General features: G+C 40.3%; 1 protein-coding gene across 1 annotated transcript in view; it reads right to left on the bottom strand.

Annotated features, from left to right (window-relative positions):
• Nucleotides 1-22,003, bottom strand: part of PSD (pleckstrin and Sec7 domain containing) — a 631,535-nt gene that overhangs the window by 87,135 nt on the left and 522,397 nt on the right. The window contains exon 12 of the mRNA XM_069753283.1: nt 4,709-4,752. Within this exon, the coding sequence (XP_069609384.1) occupies nt 4,709-4,752 (44 nt within the window). The remainder of the gene's footprint in view (nt 1-4,708; nt 4,753-22,003) is intronic.

The raw sequence follows: 22,003 nt of genomic DNA, 5'->3' as shown, positions 1-22,003 counted from the left end.
CTCATACAACTTAACAGATCACAACTGATGCCAAACTGATGGAAAAATGTATGAGCTGTCATAAGGTTTTCCACTATTTTCTTTTAGGAGCTGGCCTGGAGAAGGATCACAACATTACATCACACATTGTGATTTGGTTCTAGGACAGGTACTTGCACCTGTCAGGTGCAACAACTGATATCCTGGATAGGTTGGAATGATCCATTTGGAACAATTGGAGTAGATCGCAAATCACTTTCCATCTAGTGTTTCCATCAAGTGTTTTAGTTAGCGTCTTGATGTAAGCTACTAAATTTCACCAGACAAATATGCAGCAGGTTTAGTCAAGTAGCAGATCTGGAATGGATCACATAAAGTTAAAAACTATATCTCATAATTTGGAGACTGCTGTGAGGCAGTGACTGGTGTTACATGTAGGGGTCGCTGTGTGTTCCCCCCAGGATGCACACGGAGGCATATTGAGGCCAAGGGGGTGCATTGCAGTCGAGGGCATAGCTGTGATTGCAATTGTGTGGCAGTGATCTGTGTTACATGTGAGGGTCCCTGTGGGTTCCCCCCAGGATGCGCATGGAGGCTTATTGAGGCCATGGGAGTGCATTGCAGTCACAGGTGTAGCTATGGTTGCAATGCAGAATAAAAGTGAGTATAGGTCTTGGACATGCTAGTTGTCCAAGGCAGATTTAGAGAAAACCTGCTCTGGGCTTTTGTGTTTTGAAATGGACTACAGGATGGTAGTTGTGCAGTCCGTTTCATTCCTAGCCCGGGTTTTCCATGTGGCTGAAGGCCACAGATTCTAGTTTAAAGCCATGCAGTAAATGCTTTGGATGTGTCAGGTTCTGTGTCATTCTGGTGTTGGCAAGAATACAGAGCAGGAGGCTCTGCAGAGCTACACCCGTGTGAGGCAACACAGGCCAGCGAAGCCAAACAGCCAAGGCAGCTGGAAGGCCTGGCACACACAGCGTACACAGAGGTGCAGTCGCCCATGGCAAGAAACTGGTCTCGGAGGTGGACTGGCGTGTTTATTGACTGCAAACTAAAGGATATGGTTACCGGCTGCGATCTAGAAGATATCCTGTAGTGTGTAGCGCTGTGAGTAGAACATTAACACGGCCGTGTAGTCACCCACGGCAACCGGTCTCGGTGGTAGACTGTCCTGTGCCCGGCTGTGATCCGGAGGTGAACTGTCTTGCACCCGGCTGTGAACCGGAGGTGGACAGGCGCGTTTAGTGACTGCAATTCAGAGGATATGGTTCCCGGCTGCGATCTGGAGGATATCATGTGCTGTGTTTTTGTGAGTTGAACATTAAAGAGACATTTGCTTTGATCTTTCCTGGGTCAATGCCTCATCATTGCACAGTGCGGATACCGCTGCACTAAACTGCTTATAAGAGATCATGTGACATCGAAAGACTTAACATAAGCTGGAGATGCTTACTAAATGCCTCTATTTAAAACTTTGGGACCTCTCTTTTGGGTATAATTGTACCCATTGTTATGACCTGACTTGGTGAGGTGGATTCTCTAAGCCATGAGTTTGAGTGCTCAGCACAGACTGGAGATGACAGTGCAGAAAAGTACATCTTGACTAACAACATGTGGATCAACAAAACTTTATCACTAAGAGAGATATTAGGATAAGATTGATGGTGTATATCAGCACTCATCTTGGATTCCACCTCAAATCCAGATATTATGATTGTCCTGAGACGCTGTTTACTGCAGGAAATTTACTTTTTGATGCATATGGCAAAGGAAGATGAGGCTCTCGACCATATACTGTGAAAGAGGGAATTTTTCATGATGACTTAGAAACTAAATTGTTATGAGCAAAGTCGGTACAAGGAAGGAAATCCATCCAATTTTCTTGATGTGCATTAGAAAGAATTCGTAGTTATTGCTTGTTGGACTGACTGATTCTCTCAGTTTGCCAAATACTTTGAATTATTTTGAAGGTGATACGCAAAAGAAAAAGAGATTTTTAGATGCTTGCAGAGCGCCCTCCAGAACCTGGAGTCAAATACCATGGTCAAAAACTATATTCTGGAAGACCAGAAAATGTATTTGAAAAATACTTGGGCCAGCTGCAGAACAGATGGACGTCCTGGCAATAGAAAATAACAAAACATTGAAGTATTGGCCCATTACAACCCTGATAGTAGTAAATTCTGGTGCCTCAGGAAGATCTGTAACAAACACAATAAAAATTTCAGCTCAAAACTCTTGTGGTGAGGCTGCAGAGGACCAAGAGGCATTAGACATGAATGTTTGCACTGTGCACATTCAGGACAAGATTAGCACAAATTATTTGACATCTGGTTTCCATGTAGGCCACCAGTAAATATGGAGAGGGAGTTGATCAGTTCATTTTACATTTGGGTGACAGGAGATGAGGGAAGAATAGGCCCAGGATAATACTGTTCAGCATAATGCCTTAGAAACAAGAGAACTTCCTTTCGGTGGAGAACAGGAAGACAAAGTAATGAAAGAAATAATATATTCAGATTTGATTGTATGTGAGAGGCGCATCTATCTATTTAGCAAGAGGGTAGGTGAGAATGAAGTTACACTGCGAGACAGAGTGACCATCTGTCTTGGCATGGGTTCATCCTAACTGCAGACTGGTGATGCTACAGGTTTTTAGGGTTCGTATAGATAGTCCCCAGAAACTTATCTCCTACAAGTACATGACAAATACCAATAGAGTAATCCCGAATATCTTGGAGAAGAAATTGTAGGGAGAATTTTTACATTCTGAAGAATTGTGTGAGAACTACAGCAATAGCAGAGGCATACACTTCTAGGAAGAAAGAACTATTAACATTTAGGTGCTGTAGAACTGTAGCTGTGAAAGAATGATACTTAAGTTGCTTGAAAGCTTCAACTGCAGAATCTGACCAGTTCAGTGAATTAACACCCTTTTGAGTAAGTGTCATAATAAGAGGTACCATTTATGTGTAGTATTTTATATACTATATATACTATAGTATATATACTATATTCACCCATCCCTTGTAGATTGTGAGCCCTCGCGGGCAGGGTCCTCTCTCCTCCTGTACCAGTTATGACTTGTATTGTTTAAGATTATTGTACTTGTTTTTATTATGTATACCCCTCCTCACATGTAAAGTGCCATGGAATAAATGGCGCTATAACAATAAATAATAATAATAATAATAATACTTGCGGTAGTAGTTAGAAAAGCATACAAATCTTTGAATGGATTTAAGACCAGCCTTAAAAAGGTTTATGGTGATGATGTCAAAGATGTTTGACAGGTAATCTGAGATTCCTAGTGTAAATTACTGGAAAAAGGTAATCATAAGAGAAGAAAGCCAGTTCTGGCTTCACAGGTGAGTAACATCCATTATATTAGAATGATAGAGGAGATCTGACTTCCTTATTTTAAAAGGTCTGTAATCATTTTAGGAGATAAAGTAAAGGTCCCCGTAAATATTAAATAGCTGTCGATAAACAATCTCCCTCAACTGTTATGGAACTGCAACACAGGACAAGGGTAGAAGGGGGAAAACTGACCCTGCACTATGACTAGGCTGATACCCTACGATGGAGTGGACGACCCATTCCTTGCGAATAGACCCACCGTCGATCCTAGGTTAATCTCAAGCGATGACCTATAGATAGGGGGAAGGGGATCCCTGAAAGATATAAGGACTGGGTACAAAAACAGGTCACCTCCTAAAAGAAGGCACAGAGACGGTTGCATAAACCAACTGAAAACAAAAAATAGACTAGCAGAAACAGAGGTCCCAGAACTGCACAAATTATACACACAGAAGACAACGAAAAGCACCAAGCTAGATATCAAGCAGATTAACACTGTTGTCCAGCAAGGACTGGGAGGCAAGTGTTGGTTAATAAAGAGTGATACAAACACCTGACCCAAGACCAACCCAACACCAGAGGAAAAAGACCAGTAGCCAGAACACCGCAAGAAAATGGTGGATTATCACAAACTAAACGGATTCTAACACCAACTCTCCCATGCACAGAAATGTTTTGCTCACCGAGCGCTACTATAGATGTTTTCTCTATTGAGTGGCTGCCAAACTCCTCTTGGAGTGTGTACTCTTCGCCGATCAGTAGGATCGGCAGTTGAAATTTCAATGGTCAGATGCCAGGCGAGAGTCAGGAGGCCCCCTTACAAATCAGACTGTCGGCCTAGTCTGCCAATATTAGCAGGTTCAGGTGAGTTTAGTCCAATTTTAATGGGGGCTTTAACTCATTCACTGAAAATGAGAAATACAGTGCACAAACTGAATAACTTTTCAGTGTTATGTCTGGAGTTTGGTCAGTTTTATTTATAGCAGACCAAATAATCAATCTTTTTAAAAGTTGTAACTGCTTTCTTCTAATGTTCAACATAATCTCGAACATAAGCAAGAAGCTTCAGTCATTATTACACCCATCTAGAGGGATTCAATTCAAGTATGTTTCTCATCATATTCTACTATAGCATTAAGTCCAGCCATCATCCTATATTGTAGGCTATACACCTACTGCTGACAATAGCCTTAAATATTAACATACTATAAACAAAATAAAAATGAAAAACAAAGAAAAATATCATATTCAGCTGCCCATAGCTTAATAACTCATACATGTTACAGGTTGTTGACAAAAATGAGAAATATCAGTGTTCTCTCTAGACAAGTACAGGGCAAATCAAGACTTTATTACATTTACTTACATTGTCCACTGTAACTTCTCATTCTTGATTGAACTGTACAAAGCCTAGAAGAAAAAGAAAAGAAAATGTGAAGTGTACGTTGAAAATGCGATAGTAATTTACTATTAAAGCTAAAACTTAAAGCTAGGACTGTAAGCAGATCACTGTATACATCATTAATTTAGAAAGCTTAGAAAAGTGCAGATCTGAGCCCCCATGGTTTGGACCTGGCTTATTAGGCTGGTGAGCCACAGCATTATATTTAAAGGTATGCAAACCATGGGCATGGCGCTATACTCTAGGGTAATATATTTCTAAACATTGCTATAGTTAAATTACCAGTACTAGCTATATGGAGAAGAATTACTTATAACACTGTGAAGCGTAGCTCCTTCCAGCCACATCGGCGGTACTTCAGTTGGGTCTAGTACTGTCTCCTCGCGGCTATCACATGCTAGTAAGACATCAATCTAAGCTGCGTTGAACTAACAGCAAGAAGACAGAGTCTAGTTCTACAGCAGCACTGTCCATTTGGCTAGCGAGAGCAGCATATTAAAGTAATGTTTTTACCATCTAATTAATGGGCATGCTTAGAACGTACCCCTAGTTTAGTCAATGAAATGACATTGACAGTTTTCATTTAACAGAACACATCATGAATAAATCACTTTGTGATTATTATAGATTGCAGTGCGATATCACGCATAGGTTAACTAGCGAAGAATGCATGGAATCATGTATGCATGCTGTGATTTTGGATTGCAAAGAATCCACCATTTTTTAATCAGGATCATAAATGAAATGAGAGAGATGGATTACAGCTCATAAGATAAATCCTGAGAACTTGCTGTGCAGACGCTTCACAGGCAAGTGGATAGACGTAATCTGCTGTGAAAACTGAGGTGCCTACAAGGATCTATTTTTTTTTATGTCTCCAGCCATATGAAAACTATAAAGCCTTTCTCACTTCAGGGTGTCAGAAATAGGAAATGTTGAATGCAGTCAAGTGGGAATGGGTAAATGTGTTCCTAAAGTGTTAACTTGATCAAAAATTCAAAGGCTGCCAAGTGAAGAGAGTAGTTCTGTCTTTCTTGCACATGTTCCTACTAATTTCCTCATCATTACCTCTCATTGTAACTCCTGAATATTCTTTATCCATTTGTATCTATGAATGTAGTTTACAAAGAAATCATTTAAATGTCTGTCATTAGCATAACTGTTTTCTTTTGGTTTGTTTTCTATCAGCACATAAAGCACATGTAACATCCTTGTGATTTTCATGTGAATCTAGTTAAAAAAGCATTGGGTATATACTTTTCACACTTGCGGAAAAAAAGTGTCTATCTGTATTATTGACATCAAATTTTTCTTTGATTATACTATACTTGCAAGTGCAGTACATAACTGAAAGACTATGATAATATCATATGAAATTGGTGATGTGAGAGTACTGTAATTCTCTTAAAAAGAATCTGTCATGTCAAAAATTCTATTAACCTTCAGATTAACCCAATAACCACAATAGCATTACAAAACTGACTGAGCACTTTACTAAATGCCCAACTACTGGGAGAAAATTAACTTTATTTCTCCAGGAAGCCACCGGCTTTCAGTCATAGAGGTGCGGCCAGAGAGATTGTTGTCACCACGCAGAATACAGTGAGCAACAGCTGAAACCAAGCTCCGGCACTTTTATTGACAGCTGACTCTGCACAGATGTGCTGCAGAGCGAGAGGTCAATCAAATTGCTGTCGCGTGCCTACAGCCACCGCTAAGGCTGCCGTCACACTAGCAGTATTTGGTCAGTATTTTACATCAGAATTTGTAAGCTAAAACCAGGAGTGGGTGATAAATGCAGAAGTTGTGCATATGTTTCTATTATTTGTTATCTATTTGTTCCACTCCTGGTTTTGGCTTACAGATACTGATGTAAAATACTGTCCAAATACTGCTAGTGTGACGGCAGCCTAACTGTGTATTGACTGGTGTCTACAATCTCTCTGGCCGCACCTCTATGAATGAAAGCCGGTGGCTCCCTGGAGAAGCAGTTAATTTTCTCCCAGTAGACGCTCTTTCATTAAGGTGACCAGGCAGCTCTGTAGTGGTATTAATCTGCACAATAATTTGCAAGTTAGGCTACTCTCACACATCAGGTTTTTGCCGTCAGGCTCAATCCGGCGAATTGTGAAAAAAACGGATCCTTCGCAAATTGTGAAAAACTGGTGGGACGGATCCAGTTTTTAGCTGGATCCGACTAGCTGATCTGGCTAATTGCATTCTTTGGATTCTGGGGAGGAGAGAGAGAGAGATCCCCAGAATTGAAAATGCATGCTTAGTTTAAAAAAATGGAATCCGTCGCCGGATTCCATCATTTGAAGGATCTGGTGCCATAAGGTTTCAATATAGCAAACGACAGATGGCAGATCCATCGCAGTTCGTTTTTTCGATGGACACAAAAAATGTTCCTATGTCTGTTTTCTCCGGACGCTGGAAAAATAATTTTCAACGGATCCGGCGAAAAACGGATGCAACGTGAGGCCATCCGTCGCAATCCATCGCTAATACAAGTCTATGATAAATAAACAGATCCGGCGGCAACGTTTGTCGGATCCGTTTTTTTCAAAATCGTCGGATTGTGCCTGACGGCAAAAAACTGATGTGTGAAAGGGGCCTTAGGGGTGTTTGAGGACATGATTCTGTAACATGACACAATTCAATTCAAGTCCAATAGGCAATAGACATTAATCAGAAGGTTGCGTTCAGAAATGGTGGATTTGCAATGCGGAATTGAACAACATTCCAGATGTGTGATGTGTTAGGAAATCAAATCACAAATATGCTGGCAAATCTCCTAATGTGTGAGAAAATCAAGTCCTTAGGTTAAAATGGTTAGTATGCGGTATATTTATCAATACAATACAATTTTTATAATGTGCGAACTTACACTGACAAGATTTATCACAGTAATTAATGTTGTTTGATAAAAAAGACTTAAGACTTCCTGTCTAAAGGCCTCCCATACACATTAGGTACCGTCACATTAAGCGACGCTGCAGCGATATAGGCAATGATGCCGATCGCTGCAGCGTCGCTGTTTCGTCGCTGTGTGGTCGCTGGAGAGCTGTCACACAGACAGCTCTCCAGCGGCCAACGATGCCAAAGTCCCCTGGTAACCAGGGTAAACATTGGGTTACTAAGCGCAGGGCCGCGCTTAGTAACTCGATGTTTACCCTGGTTACCATTGTAAATGTAAAAAAAAACCCAAACAGTACATACTTACATTCCGGTGTCTGTCCCGCGCCGTTAGCTTCCCTGCACTGTGTCAGCGCCGGACGGCCGTAAAGCAGAGCAGTGACGTCACCGCTGTGCTTTGCTTTACGGCCGGCCGACGCTCACAGTCAGTGTGGGAAGCTGAAGTCGGGGGACAGACACAGGAATGTGAGTATGTGCTGTTTGTTTTTTTTACATTTACAATGGTAACCAGGGTAAACATCGGGTTACTAAGCGCAGCCCTGCGCTTAGTAACCCGATATTTACCCTGGATACCAGTGAAGACATCGCTGAATCGGCATCACACACGCCGATTCAGCGATGTCTGTGGGAGATCCAGCGACGAAATAAAGTTCTGGACTTTCCCCAGCGACCAACGATCTCCCAGCAGGGGCCTGATCGTTGGTCGCTGCCACGCATAACGATTTCGTTAACGATATCGTTGTTACGTCACAAAAAGCAACGATATCGTTAACAATATCGTTATGTGTGATGGTACCTTTAGACTAAAGTTGTTTGAATTTGTTGACATCAATGTGTTTGACAAACAGTATAATGTGTATGCGGCCTGACAGATGATCCAGGAATAAAAAATCTGTAAGGTCCTTTTGTTCTCTAGAAATAAGCTGTAGACAGAGGAGTCTTGCAGCGGCTCTCTCATAGAGGACACAGGATCACTTGGTAGAGCGAGGGCACCTGTGTATGGGAAAGTCGGGGGAGATAGCTGCCGTCCAAACCATCGTTCATCAGACAGCTATCTAAAGTGTATGTGGCGCTTAAGCTTACAACGTCTAACAAAGTGTTGGCACAATTTCTGGCACACAATGCCATAAGTTAAGGTACCGTCACACTCAGCGACACTGCAGCAATATAGACAACGAGCCGATCGCTGCAGCGTCGCTGTTTAGGTCGCTATAGAGACGTCAAACACGGCAACACCAGAACGATGCAGGAGCGATCCAGTGACGTACTTATCGTTCTCGCTGGTTGTTCGCTCCATGTAAAAACATTGCTGGCATCGTTGCTTTTGCTGTCAAACATGACGATACACGCCGACCTGATGACCAAATAAAGTTTTGGACTTCTAGCTCCGACCAGCGATGTCACAGCGGGATCCAGATCGCTGCTGCGTGTCAAACACAACGAGATCGCTATCCAGGACGCTGCAACGTCACGGATCGTTGTCGTTCTCATTGTAAAGTTGCTGAGTGTGAAGGTATCTTTAGGCTATGCCTGATCCTGCTAAACTACACCCTTTTTCAGTGAAGCAATGACTTCCGGTTGGGTGTCTAAAATACATAGTAATTATGGACCATCCTTTACAGTACAAAGACAAAACATAAAAAGGTATACACAGAGTAAAAATTGTCTTTTCCACAGGAATATAGCATACTGTTACATACATTAGCCATTATGCTGGAAGTATGAGGTTTTATTGGCATATTACTAAATGTCTGTATGAACAGAGCCTCAATGATGAACTTTAGTATTAAACTCTATTTACTTAACAACGTCTTGAAACCTTGAAGTCTTTAATTGAAACCTAGCCTAAACATATTCTCTACCACACCATGTCCAGTGATCAGTGAAAATAAATGAGCATTACGTTTCTACAACTCCACAAGGAATACGGTCTGCGGGAAGCAGAAAAGAACTGTGGTTTGTGGTGTCTGTTGTATCGGTGACAGTTCATGAGGGCAAATTAAAGCGCACATTTGGGTATATGGCATGATCTGTACGGTAAGATGAGCGTCTCAATAAAACTAATATGATAAACCAAAACAGGTGAAATAAGATTTCCGTGAAGTCGTTGCCATTTCAGTCACGATTAATGTAACCATGGATATAATAATGGATATTATTGTTTCACAAGCTGTCTTCTCTCTGTTATCATCACGTGCCCGTCATCTTGCCTTGACGCTCACTGAACAATGAAGAAGTCGGCATTGTTTGTACAGGACACGTGAAGGTGTCCTACCTTCTGCATGCTAATAGAGCTCATGAGAGGCAGTGCTCAGCTTGGGGAAGCAGAGAGCACCGGGAAGGCTCGGTGGGCTCTCATCCAGAGCGTCGCTAAGCAACTTTCTGCAATCTGACGCACTACATAATGGACTGATATTTTTATGGTTTACTGATAATACATGTATGTATCTTAGCATTGCTGGAACAAGTAGAACAAATGTTTTAACTGTTTTGACTACACTTACTTCACCCTAAGACTATCATCACTCAGGATACACAGATATCATGCATGCTTTAGGTGGACTTTAACTAGAGTCTTAGTTCCCTTTGAAGCTGCATTAAACATTATATTAGAAATTGCATAATTTGCATATTTTGCAATGGTCCAATATGACTTCATTGTAATTACTAACTTTAGCAGCTTGAGTGTATTGATGGGCTGCAGGGAAATTCTAACTCCTGACTTGTCGCACAAGAACTGTCATCAGCACTCAGGCTGTGTGTCGTCAGACTACAGATATAATCAATATAATTTAGGACCACTCATATGGTAATACAGACTCACGACCAAGTATATGGGCAAAAATATATGCATAGACTTTTAATTGTTCTTAAAGGGAACCGGTCATCCGGATATTACACCCCTAACTAAAGGCATGTGGACCCTCTAATGCTTATTAAATCCATACCTTCCTTGTAGTATTTTGTTTGAAAACTAAAGAAATCCAGCCTTTTCATTGGAAGTTTAGGGTGCAGACACTGCACCTCCATGCACCATGCATCTCACCCTTGACTATGCTCACCCTCAGCCTCCAGTCTCTGAAGGACAGGTCACACTTCTCTCATTGACCTGCCTACCTTGTCCGAGATTCTGTGCAGGTGCCGTCATTGCATTTCGTGAGGTTGTCTCATCAGAAGGGGGGGTTACATGCACAGTATTCTCCTGATAATGTTGCAAGAGCCGGACTATCAATCTACATATGCACCGACCTTCTGACGAGACGACCCAAGGCAATGACAGTGCTTGCGCAGAATCTCGGATAGTGGAGGCAGGCAATGAGGTAAGAGTGTCCTGTTTGTCATAGAACAGAGCATTGAAGGCAGGGAAATAGGGAGAGTGGCAGGAGAGCTGGAAGTGCAGTGTTCACCTCCTGTACATGTGATTAAAACTTCAAAAAATGTTTTAAGAATATCTGATTAAAACAATAATAATAATTTTCTCATGATAATTTCCATTTAAGAGAAAAAAAACAAATGATCACGATGGTGAATTCTAAGGAACAGTCGTGATGAGAATGGGACTATGGTTTTGAAGCTTCACAGAGAAGCGATCAACAATCCATAGATGAAAAATGTGTTACAAAATTCTATTTTATTTTTATGGAAATAAAGGTAGATAATTTGTGCCTTTGTGTAATTGTATACAGGTGGACTGCATCTCTAGTTTATCTATTCACAAGATAGAGAAACAAGGTAAGAGATGTCATTGATACTTTTCTCTTTATGTAATTCTGTTCTCAAAATAGTCATCATACATCAGTCATGAGTGACGATATCTTACTGGCCTGACCCCACTATGAATGAATTAATTTGCAGCAGTTGTTGCCTTGGAGACAGAACACAAAGTAGCGCTGGAATAAGTACTATGAACTGTCACTCGGGTGGGGGTGGTTGTGTTGTCATGAATCTATCTTCTTTAACTATAGACAAAACCGTGAGCCATCTTCAGCATCGACCATGCATTTCCTGTATTTTTAGATGGTTCGGACATTTTTTATTGCACAATATGATACTGTTTTATGAAATTTATCATAGTAGAGAGTATGTCATCTAATGTAGCCATAATATGCGTGGCATTTCCAGAATCTGAGATTTTCTCTTGAAAATGTCCCTGTTTTACAGATAAGCAACATGAAATATTCATATTTTACGCAAGCTAAGAAATATTACTAGGCAATACATATTTACACAGTGATGCAAACTGAATCAACCTATGAATACAGTATCAGGAAGGAATAAAGAAACTATGAAAAACATGCTATTTTAAAAAGGTGGCCACTACTTTTACATTGATTGACTATCCTCAGGATAGGTCATCAATGTCTGATCGGCTGAGGTCCGCTAATCAGCTGTTATCGGTGTTGGCGGTGGCGGCCGGAAGTAAGTAGTCACTTGCCAAGCTGCTTCGTCTAGTTGCCTTGATACTGAACATCTGCTGCCTATTCGAATCAATAGGAGGCGGATGTGTAGTACCCTGCGGCAGCCACTACCAGAAGACGGAGCATCTCAACAAGTGAAAATTTCGGCTGGCGGCCGGCGACACCTTTAACAGCTGATCGGCGGGGTGCTGGATATTGGACTCCAGCCAAGCAGACAATGATGACCTATCCCAAGGATAGACCATCATTGTTAAAGTAGTGGACAACCTCTTTAATTTCTGAATTTGACTACAAAAAGAATTTTCTTATGTCGGGAGCACAGAAACCGAAAAAATCCACATGCGGATTTTGCTGTAAATCTATAGTGAATCCTTATATTACACATGCAGATTACCGTGCAGATGTGAAACAGCATGTATCACAAACCCCTTACTGTTAAAAGTGGGGAACTCTGAGGTGGATATCCGCAGCACAAATTGACATGCTGTAGATTGTAAACTTTGTTCCGCAAAACAACTGCAGTGTGGACATTTTCCACAGCAAGTGGGTGAATTTTGCTGAAATGTCATCCATGTGACCGATACTGTAATTTGTGGCAGATGTTCTGTACACATTTCCATTAGGTGTGCATTTACCTTTTAGCTTCTCACTTTAGATAGTGGTCGACCAAACCATAGTTCGGCCATCAGCTATCTCTCCTGACTATTTCGTTCACACTCTGCCCAGAGCATCTGTGTTCTCTATGAGAGAGCACCTGCCAGGCATCTCTGGCAGTGGATTTTCTCTTAGAGAACAAAAGGATGGGCAGTCTGAAATCGGACTTTCTGGATCCTTCTGTCCCCAACATCATCTATCAGGAAAAAGTCATGAGGCCCCCATGTATATTAGACTGTTGATCGAAATCCATCGGTATCTGTGGGTTGGACCGATGTTCACCTAATGTGTATGGGGGCCTTTAGACTAAGACACATGCCCCGAGGCCTGTCCCATGGATTCAAGACTGAATGTGTAAATATAAACACCATCAAATAACAGCATCATAAGTGTACAATGCTTCCATGGCTGGGCTATACAATTGACAAAAACAACTGTACAATACTTGAATAATATGGACATACAGAGATCAAGTGTGACATGCTAGATGAATAAAACTACTATTTAACTTTAATATCACGAACTTGGGTGTGTCAAAGGTTAATATCCCCGATGCTCCATAGTGTTTTAGGGGGTTATGTTTCTGGTGGTCAAAAGTGTTTAAAATCATAAGATCACTGGTGTTTTGAATTTTTAGGTGATAACCATTGTGGTTTAGGGTGTTTTTGGGTTAATATACATAATGTATTATAGCACTATAAGAGTTTTTCCTATATATATATGTATATATATATATATATATTTATATATATATATATATATATATATATATAAATATATATATATATATTTATTATTCCTTCTATAGTGTTTTGAAAGTGCACTGGTATTGTATTGTTTAATAGATGGTGGTCAAAAGTGGTGAAAAAGTTAGGCATAAAAGTACTATTCAACTTTAATATCCTGATCTAGGGTGTGTGGGAGATTAACATCCCTGGGGCTCCAAAGTGTTTTAGGGGTTTAGATTTTTGGAGGTCAATGATGTTTCAAATCTTAAGATCACTTGTGTTTTGAATTTTATAAGGGATAATAAGCCAGGTGGTCTAGGGTGTTTTTCATTACCATACATAATGTTGGATAGCACTGTAAGAGTTGTTCTTATTTTTTTTGCATTCCTGTTCTTTTAGAGTGTTTTTGGAGTGCCCTCAAGGGGTGCCTACTGAAGAAAACTTTCGAAAGTAAGGACCACCCTAGTGCCCTGATGTTGTATTATAGTTTAAAAGGTAGATCTTAGGAGTTAGAAGTAGTGAAAAAGTTAATACCACTAGATGTCGAAGGTAGTGAAGAAGATAACGTCCATGGTGAGTTAATGGTTCACCAAACTCTAGAAGATTTTATCACACGGTGGATTCAAAAATTGCGCTATTTACAGTACATTTACTCCATATACAAATCATTAAAAAAGGCATTTATTTTAGATAACATATATAATACAAAAATTATATCTTGAACCAATATTGTCTAGTAGGAATATGCATTTCTGAAATGATCTAACAAGGGTAGAGTTAAACCAAATTTCCAACAGCTCACACTGCTATTAGCAGCTTATAGGTGTCATTTAAGTTCAATGAAAAGAAAGAACAGTCACTTATTGGCTAATCCAAGACCCAGCCCCCCAATAAAAATACACTAAGACGGGGCTGCTAAAATACCAATAAATAGTAATAGATAAACACATATCATAGTTGGTGGAAAACCACATAATAAGGACCATAGGCTACATTCACATTAGCGTTGTGCGCCGCTGCGTCGGCGACGCAACGCACAACGCACGCTAAAACGCACCAAAACGCATGCAAAAACGCTGCGTTTTGCGACGCATGCGTCGTTTTTTGCCGGAATTTGGACGCAAGAAAAATGCAACTTGTTTTTTTTCTTGGTCCGACGCTTGCGGCAAAAAAGACGCATGCGTCGCACAACGCAGCACAAAAAGACGCATGCGTCCCCAATGTTAAATATAGGGGCGCATGACGCATGCGTCACCGCTGCGTCGCCCGACGCAAACACGACGCAAAACGGGAAACGCTAGTGTGAACGTAGCCATAGCGGTTATATGTGCCCTAAAGTGAAATCTAATTTCGGGAAATTTGATTAAAGCAGACGATCACTACATAGTCTTCTCAGTAAAAATAGGATCTTTGGACTATATACACAGTTATCGGCTGTCAATGTGGCCCAGATCTAGCTCTATGATACAATTATCATTTCGGGCTGCATTATCAGAGTGTAATGCTGGCACTGCTTGTCTGTCAAGCTTCATGAAACAACAAGTCTATATCTAAGAGGAAAAAATGTGTGTTTGTCATTGTATAACTTTTCGTGTACACATTTTATGCAACTGCAATTTTTTAAATATTCCAACAAATAAGAAAAAAAATTTAGAAAGCAGGCTCTACTGACAGCTGAAGTAATGATGGCTTTAAATGACAGCCTGTTGAGACAGAGACACATGATCGATCTCCTGGGACAGCGGTTAAGAAAACATTTATCTGTGGTGTAAAAAAAAAAGTGGCCTGTTTACAGGTAATGGCAACGGATTTGCCAACATCTGCATTCAGCCTTGAAAAATTAGCTTGTATGATATGTATTAATATGTTAATGCAATTACTCTTTGTTAAGCCGGTTTTTCTGCTAGATAGAGCAGCATTAGATAAATGAGGCGTTTGCGATCGAATAGTAAGTACATCCCCTTACTGTACACTCTGGCATATAGTAAAGCGATCACAATGAGCTCTAATGCAGAATGCAGGTAAATGCACACGACAATCTATTTTATGAATTGCTCAATCCTTAATAACTTTCATATAGCGGCAATATTAGCAAGGCAGACTTAAGCATCAGGTTATGCATTTCTTTCACAAATTACAAAACAGCGAGGAAGGGATGGATGGGAAGAGAGACACCCTGACGTTAAAAAGATGAAGACAGGCAGACAGGGGGAGGAACACACATGAGACTATTAAATAAATATATATAAAAAGAATAAAAAATAAACATCGTTGCAATTTCAAAAAGGATATATTCTGAATTATGTAAAAAAAATATTGTGCAAAAATTTTCAAATGCATAACAGATTAATTCATCCACAAACCAGTCAATTACCGTTTTCTTTTTTCTCCGGTTTTGCAGTCGGCTCACAACCAGATCAGTATATAGCACAGGTTTAAGGGTCCTGCTTCTCTGTGGCCAGCCATAGCACAAGGTTTCCATACCCCTGTAATTACGGCCATAGCGTACCGAGCACATGGACCGAGAACGCAGACGACCAGCGCTGCTGTTAATACTGTTCACCCCAATCATCTTTACGACGGTGACTGCAATCCGCGTCTATGTCCCTTAACCACAGAAAATTTGAATACAAATAGGAGGGGGGGATAGAAAAAAAATTCTGTTTCTGCAGAAATTCCGTGGATCTAGAAATGAAGAATTACTGGAGAATCCGTGCCGCAGATGGTAGACTTGGATATTGTGAAGGCTTCCACCATTAGAAGGCAAAGGACCAGGATGCTGCCTGTTGAAAATTTTCCTTCCTCATTGCTACCACATAGCTTGCAAGTCATTTGCTTTCACATAGATGGTATTTTTGATCCCCCTGTGCTTCACTTCCACAGCCAGTCACCAATGACAACAGGAACAAGCTCTTGTGTGGATAGAAACTATTCCTCCTCCCCCTCTATCCTACGCTGCTTTCTGCCGCAGATGAAGGCCAGCTGTGATCTCTATAAGGAGTGAGTCAATCTCATAGAGCAGGGCAGACAGGAGGAACAAAATTACACTCACTGCCATTGAACCAATCACAAGCCCGGGCTAGCATCTCCACAGTAAAGGCAATTAGTATTCACAGCAGAAAAAGCTTTGTGGGAAAGAATAGGATAAGTAACTCAATGCAGCAAGGATAGCAAGAGGAGTCAATGTGACAACCAGGGAGGATAAATGGTTAAAACGTGAATGTCTAGGCTGCTTAATAGCCTCTGGGTCAACACGGCAATCGGCATGCTCGCAAGTTACTGAAAGGCTGCCATCATTGCTACCTATTACACTGCTGTCAATTACAGACAAAAGGAGATGTCAGCAAGTTAACAGATGGTTTGTCATTGGCATCTAAGATCATGAATTTTCATAAGACTGCAGGCAAACCCATAATATAGGCAGAAATACTGCGGATTCAAAGAGTTAAATGACAAGTGTATAACAACCGTATTGCGACATGTTACGCGTGTGCTGCTAAGCCGTTATTTGTAGTAAGTGTGACCAGTCCCTCCACTGAGCTCAGCTGTTTGTGCTCCACTCTTCTTCCATTCAGTGTCCTGGAAGACCAATAATCTCTTTCCTGTCCCTAACGCTATCTCTCATGGGGGCAAATTCCTCGCTTCTTAACGCTATCTCTCATGGGGCAAATTCCTCACTCCCTAACGCTATCTCTCATGGGGGCAAATTCCTCGCTTCTTAACGCTATCTCTCATGGGGGCAAATTCCTCACTCCCTAATGCTAACTCTCATGGGGGCAAATTCCTCGCTAACACACTGCGGTGAGATTCTGAATATTTTCTTTCAAGCATGTCCCCAGTGAAAAATGCCAAGGTCTAGATTCTTCTGCACAGAACATTTATGGAACTTTCCCCATTAAAGGCCAATCATGTGTATTGTGAATAAACTCTGAAGGCAAATATAAAGTGGAGCTACAGCCGGCTAGCCCACAACACTTTCCACGCCTCTCATTTTCCCTTTTAATATACTACTGCATAATGCCTGACTTGCCAGGCTACTGTAATCACACAACTTCATTAGCTAGAAAGGTTTCTCAACAGGCACAAAGTTTGTAATAACGTGTTTGGGTAAACGATCCTTTACACTGTGCCTATTGGCCAACTATCAACCCCCCTTCAGATCTGTTATAGATCATTCAGTGCGCATAGGTTGCCATTGTTCTCGGCAGCGCAGGTCCTGTTTACACAGGATGATGTGCTGCAGAGAACGATGATATTTTGTGCAGCTCAAAAGGTCATTTCACCCAACAAATGAGCATTTTGCTTAAGGATCGGGTGAACAGTACACCAGTCCATTTGGACTACATGATGGGTTTTCTTAGGAATGTTCAATCAAGATAATTATGCAGTTTAAATGGTCCTTTAGTTTACACAGGACGATGTGCTGCAGAGAATGATGATATTTTGTGCAGCCCAAAAGGTCATTTCACCCAACTAATGAGCATTTTGCTTAAGGATTGGGTGAACAGTACACCAGTCCATTTGGACTACATGATGGGTTTTCTTAGGAATGTTCAATCAAGATAATTATGCAGTTTAAATAGTCCTTTAGTTGTTCAAGTCATTTAGCTATATCTTCATCTACTCAGCTCAGTCTGTTTACAGCAGCAGAGAGGAATTAAAGTGCCGCAGTAATTCTCCACCTAATCTTCTCCATATTGAAATCAGTGAGCAGCCTTTAAATGGAAGCTACAATTAGAAAATGACCTACTGTATGATAAATTAGTTTTTTTACATTATTTGCATTTTTCCAACATATCACAATTTGTTTTAAAAATAAAAAATAGAAATCTTGCAGTTTTCACATCAGCCACTAGGATTTTTTTTAGACTCTAACTTTTTTGTTTCAGGAAACAACACATGTACATTAGTCACAATGCACAGACTCTGACTCTGTCTTTATATTGAAGTATCTAATACTGAGTCATTGTGAAAGGAGGGATAGTAGGGTCAGCTGTGACATCGGTGGATCCCGTGTTGTCAGCTGTGTATAGAAAAGTCACCTGTCATTGTAATCCTGCATCTTACTAATAAGAAGATTGCGGAAAACTATTTCTGAAAGGACAGGAAGTATAAGTTTACAAACATATAAAAATTAATCCAATTGGTAAACAGCGTAATGACAAAAAATAAAAAAAACAGACTTAAGTTTTTTGTTGGTCACTGCAACATCGCATTAACGCGTAACAATGGGCGATCAAAACATTGTATCTACACCAAAATTGTATCGGTAAAAATGTCAGCTCGGCAGGCAAAAAATAAGCCCATACTCAGCCCCAGATCACCAAAAATGGAGATTCTACAAGTTTTTACAAGTTTCTACAAGTTTTTTTTCTTTTGTTACAAACTTTGGATTTTTTTTTCACCACTTAAATAAAAAATAACCTATTTACAACTTGTCCGGCAAAACACAAGCCCTCATATGGCTATATTGATGGAAAAAATAAAAAAGTTATGGCTCTGGGAAGTAGGGGAGCAAAAAATGAAAGCCCAAAAATGGAAATAAACCAAGGTGGTGAAGGGGTTAAATAACATTATCAACACTTTTTAACATGTAAAAATAACCCAAAAACCTGATTTTATACAATAGGTAATTTTAAGATAATAAATAAGTAAATGAAATTATCAAGTAACAACTGAATATTAGATGCAAAAGATGAGACTAGATGTAGCATTTGCTATGAAATTTTAAAGTGGATGACTGAAGGTAATTGTGAGTCTCTGCACATGTGTATGTATCAAGGAACAGCAAATATCACAAGCAACCTTATGGTCATTTGGGGTAGAAACTATAAATAGAAAATCATTCACCATAGCCCGAAAAGAAGCTTGTCCTATCTAGGTTCTTAACAAATACAGTATATATAATCCAGGTGACATGCAACTGTCCAAAAAGACAAAGGGGAGAATTAAGGAAACCAAGTAAGTTTAACTAAAATGTTTCTTGATGTTTATTTGTGGCATCCATGAAAGAACATGTGGCATTGAGTTCTCTTCAAAAACGCATTGAGGCTTTTTGCGTTATCACTCACTCCAAGCTCCGATAAAGTGGGCAGAGCTTACCAGGGGAATTCTATAAAATGTATTGCGATATATTATTACCTAAATTGTTAGATGTCTTTGAGCAATCAGTTAAAACTGGATCTCTTCCAAAATCTATGAAGGAAGCTGTAATAATCCTATTATTAATACTTGGGAAGGACCCATGTCAGTCCGATTCTAACAGACCGATCTCACTCCTCTCAACCGATGTTAAATTACTGGCAAAAGCATTAGCCAACAGACTGTCAAAAGTAATTACCAAAGTGATGAATGACAACCAAACAGGCTTTATGCCAAACAAATCCACATCAGTTAATATGAGACGCCTCTTTTGGGTTTACAACTAAACTCGGAGTCTATCGGAGCAGTCTTTTCCCTGAACGCAGCCAAAGCGTTTGACAGCGTGGAGTGGAAAATCCTGTGGGTGGTCTTCAGATGCATAGGATTTGGAGATAAATTTATTTAGTAAATCTAGCTGTTATATGTATCCCCTAGTGCAAAGCTTAGGGTAAATGGTCATGTATCAGGGGCGCTCGCATTGGGGAGTGGAACCAGACAGGGATGTCCCCTGTTGTCCCATCTCTTCGTGATTGCCATAGAGCCATTAGCTTCTTTAATACGCGCTTCTACTGAAGTAACTGGCTTCAGTTGTGGGTCACTGGAGCTGAGCATCTCTTTATATGCTGATATGCAGATGACATGCTTCTATTTTAGGAAATGTGGTCTTCTCCATTTTTCCAGCGATGAATCATATTAAAATATTTGGAACTTGGTCAGGAGTATCAATTAATCAGGATAAATCAGTCCGCATGCCCGTAGATCCCTTACCAACAGATTTGTCCCTGGAAAATACAAAGATACAGGTAGCAAATATTTTAAAATATCTTGGGTTAGCGGTTACCGCCAGGTCCCAGGAATACTATTCTCTTAACCTGGCTCCCACATTGCTAAAATTCAGAACTAAAATAAACATTTGGTGTCGAATTCCAATGACAATAATCGGGAGAGGCAATTTGATAAAAATGATTCTCATGCCTCAACTTTTATATCGCTTACATAATACCCCAGTATGGATCCACGCGACCTTCTTTTATAAAATTCATAGCTTGTTTTGGGAACGTATATGGAAAAAGAAACAGGCCAGACTTAAACTAGAGACCCGCAGAGAGGAAAAGATAACCGTGCATTGGCTATCCCGAATGCCTGGATCTACTTCTTGGCCCCACAAATGCATTTCACAGTTGGGGAACAGCCAAGCACTGTGGAATATCTGGTCAACTACTTAGAGAAGGAACTAAATGGAAACTGCCAATGTCATTAGATATGGGTCCTCCTTGAGAGAATGTCCCAAACTGCCCAACGCTAAACCTGATATATAAAGTGTGGGACAGAGGCAAGAATATGCTGGGAGTTGGTAAATTCACAAACTACACCCCTCTATGGCATAACAACAACATGCCAGAGATATACAAGCTAAAAGGCTTCAACAATTGGGAAGATAGGGGTATTTTTCTTTTGTCACAACTCCTAAATGAGGGAATATTTATAAACTTTGAACAAATAAGAGCACGATACGATCTTACTCAAAATGTGTTATCAATTTTTGCAAATACATCATGCGTATAATGCACAACTCGGAGCAAATGACATTTTTATAAATACTCTATAATTGATACAATTGCTTCTGCAATAGACACAAAGGGTTTAATTTCCCATATATATAAGCAGCTTATGACTGTGCAATTAGAAAAGTATCCTATCACAACCAAAGTAAAGTGGGAAAGAGTTGTGAGTCCCCTATCTGAGGAACAATGGAAAGAGGTTCTAGATCTAATTCCTGAATTATCCTTGTCTGAATCACAAAGACTGTCCCAAATCTTTCTTATTCATAGAGTATATAAGACCCCAAGTATCCTAATTAAAATTTGCATAAGAGTGGACATCATGTGTCCAAGATGTGGGAAAAACGACGCTCACCTAATGCACATGAGGTGGGAGTGTGTGAACATTGGAAACTATTGGAAGGGGGTAGTTGACTTGATAAAATCCGTGTTCGGAATCCATATATCGTTGGAACCCAGAATCTGCTTACTTGGTCTGTTCGAAGGGTGGCTGGATTTGGATTCCTTTATAGCTATAGCTATCTCCTGAGTTCAAGTTAGAAAACTATTAGCACTACACTGGATAGAAAAATCCCCCCAATGATAGAAGAATTGAAATCCAAACTAAATAATGTCTTATGTATGGAAAGGGGAACATATCTTAAAGAAATGCCCTCAGAAAATGTGTAAAGATATGGGAACAATGGTTACCTACTCTGGGGATTGCATCAGAAGCCTTCTCAGAAACACTATGATAGACCGTTTGTACATCTCCTTGTCATAAACCTGTCAAATCCCTTAACTCATCTCAGATCCCTAACTCACACACCCAGAGTGTTAGATTTTGATTCTGGGAAACAA

Source organism: Ranitomeya imitator, chromosome 2, assembly GCF_032444005.1.
Source record: "Ranitomeya imitator isolate aRanImi1 chromosome 2, aRanImi1.pri, whole genome shotgun sequence".
Classification (NCBI taxonomy): domain Eukaryota; kingdom Metazoa; phylum Chordata; class Amphibia; order Anura; family Dendrobatidae; genus Ranitomeya; species Ranitomeya imitator.
The sequence above is the reverse complement of the archived record's forward strand: the minus strand, read 5'-3'. Positions and strand labels throughout refer to the sequence as shown.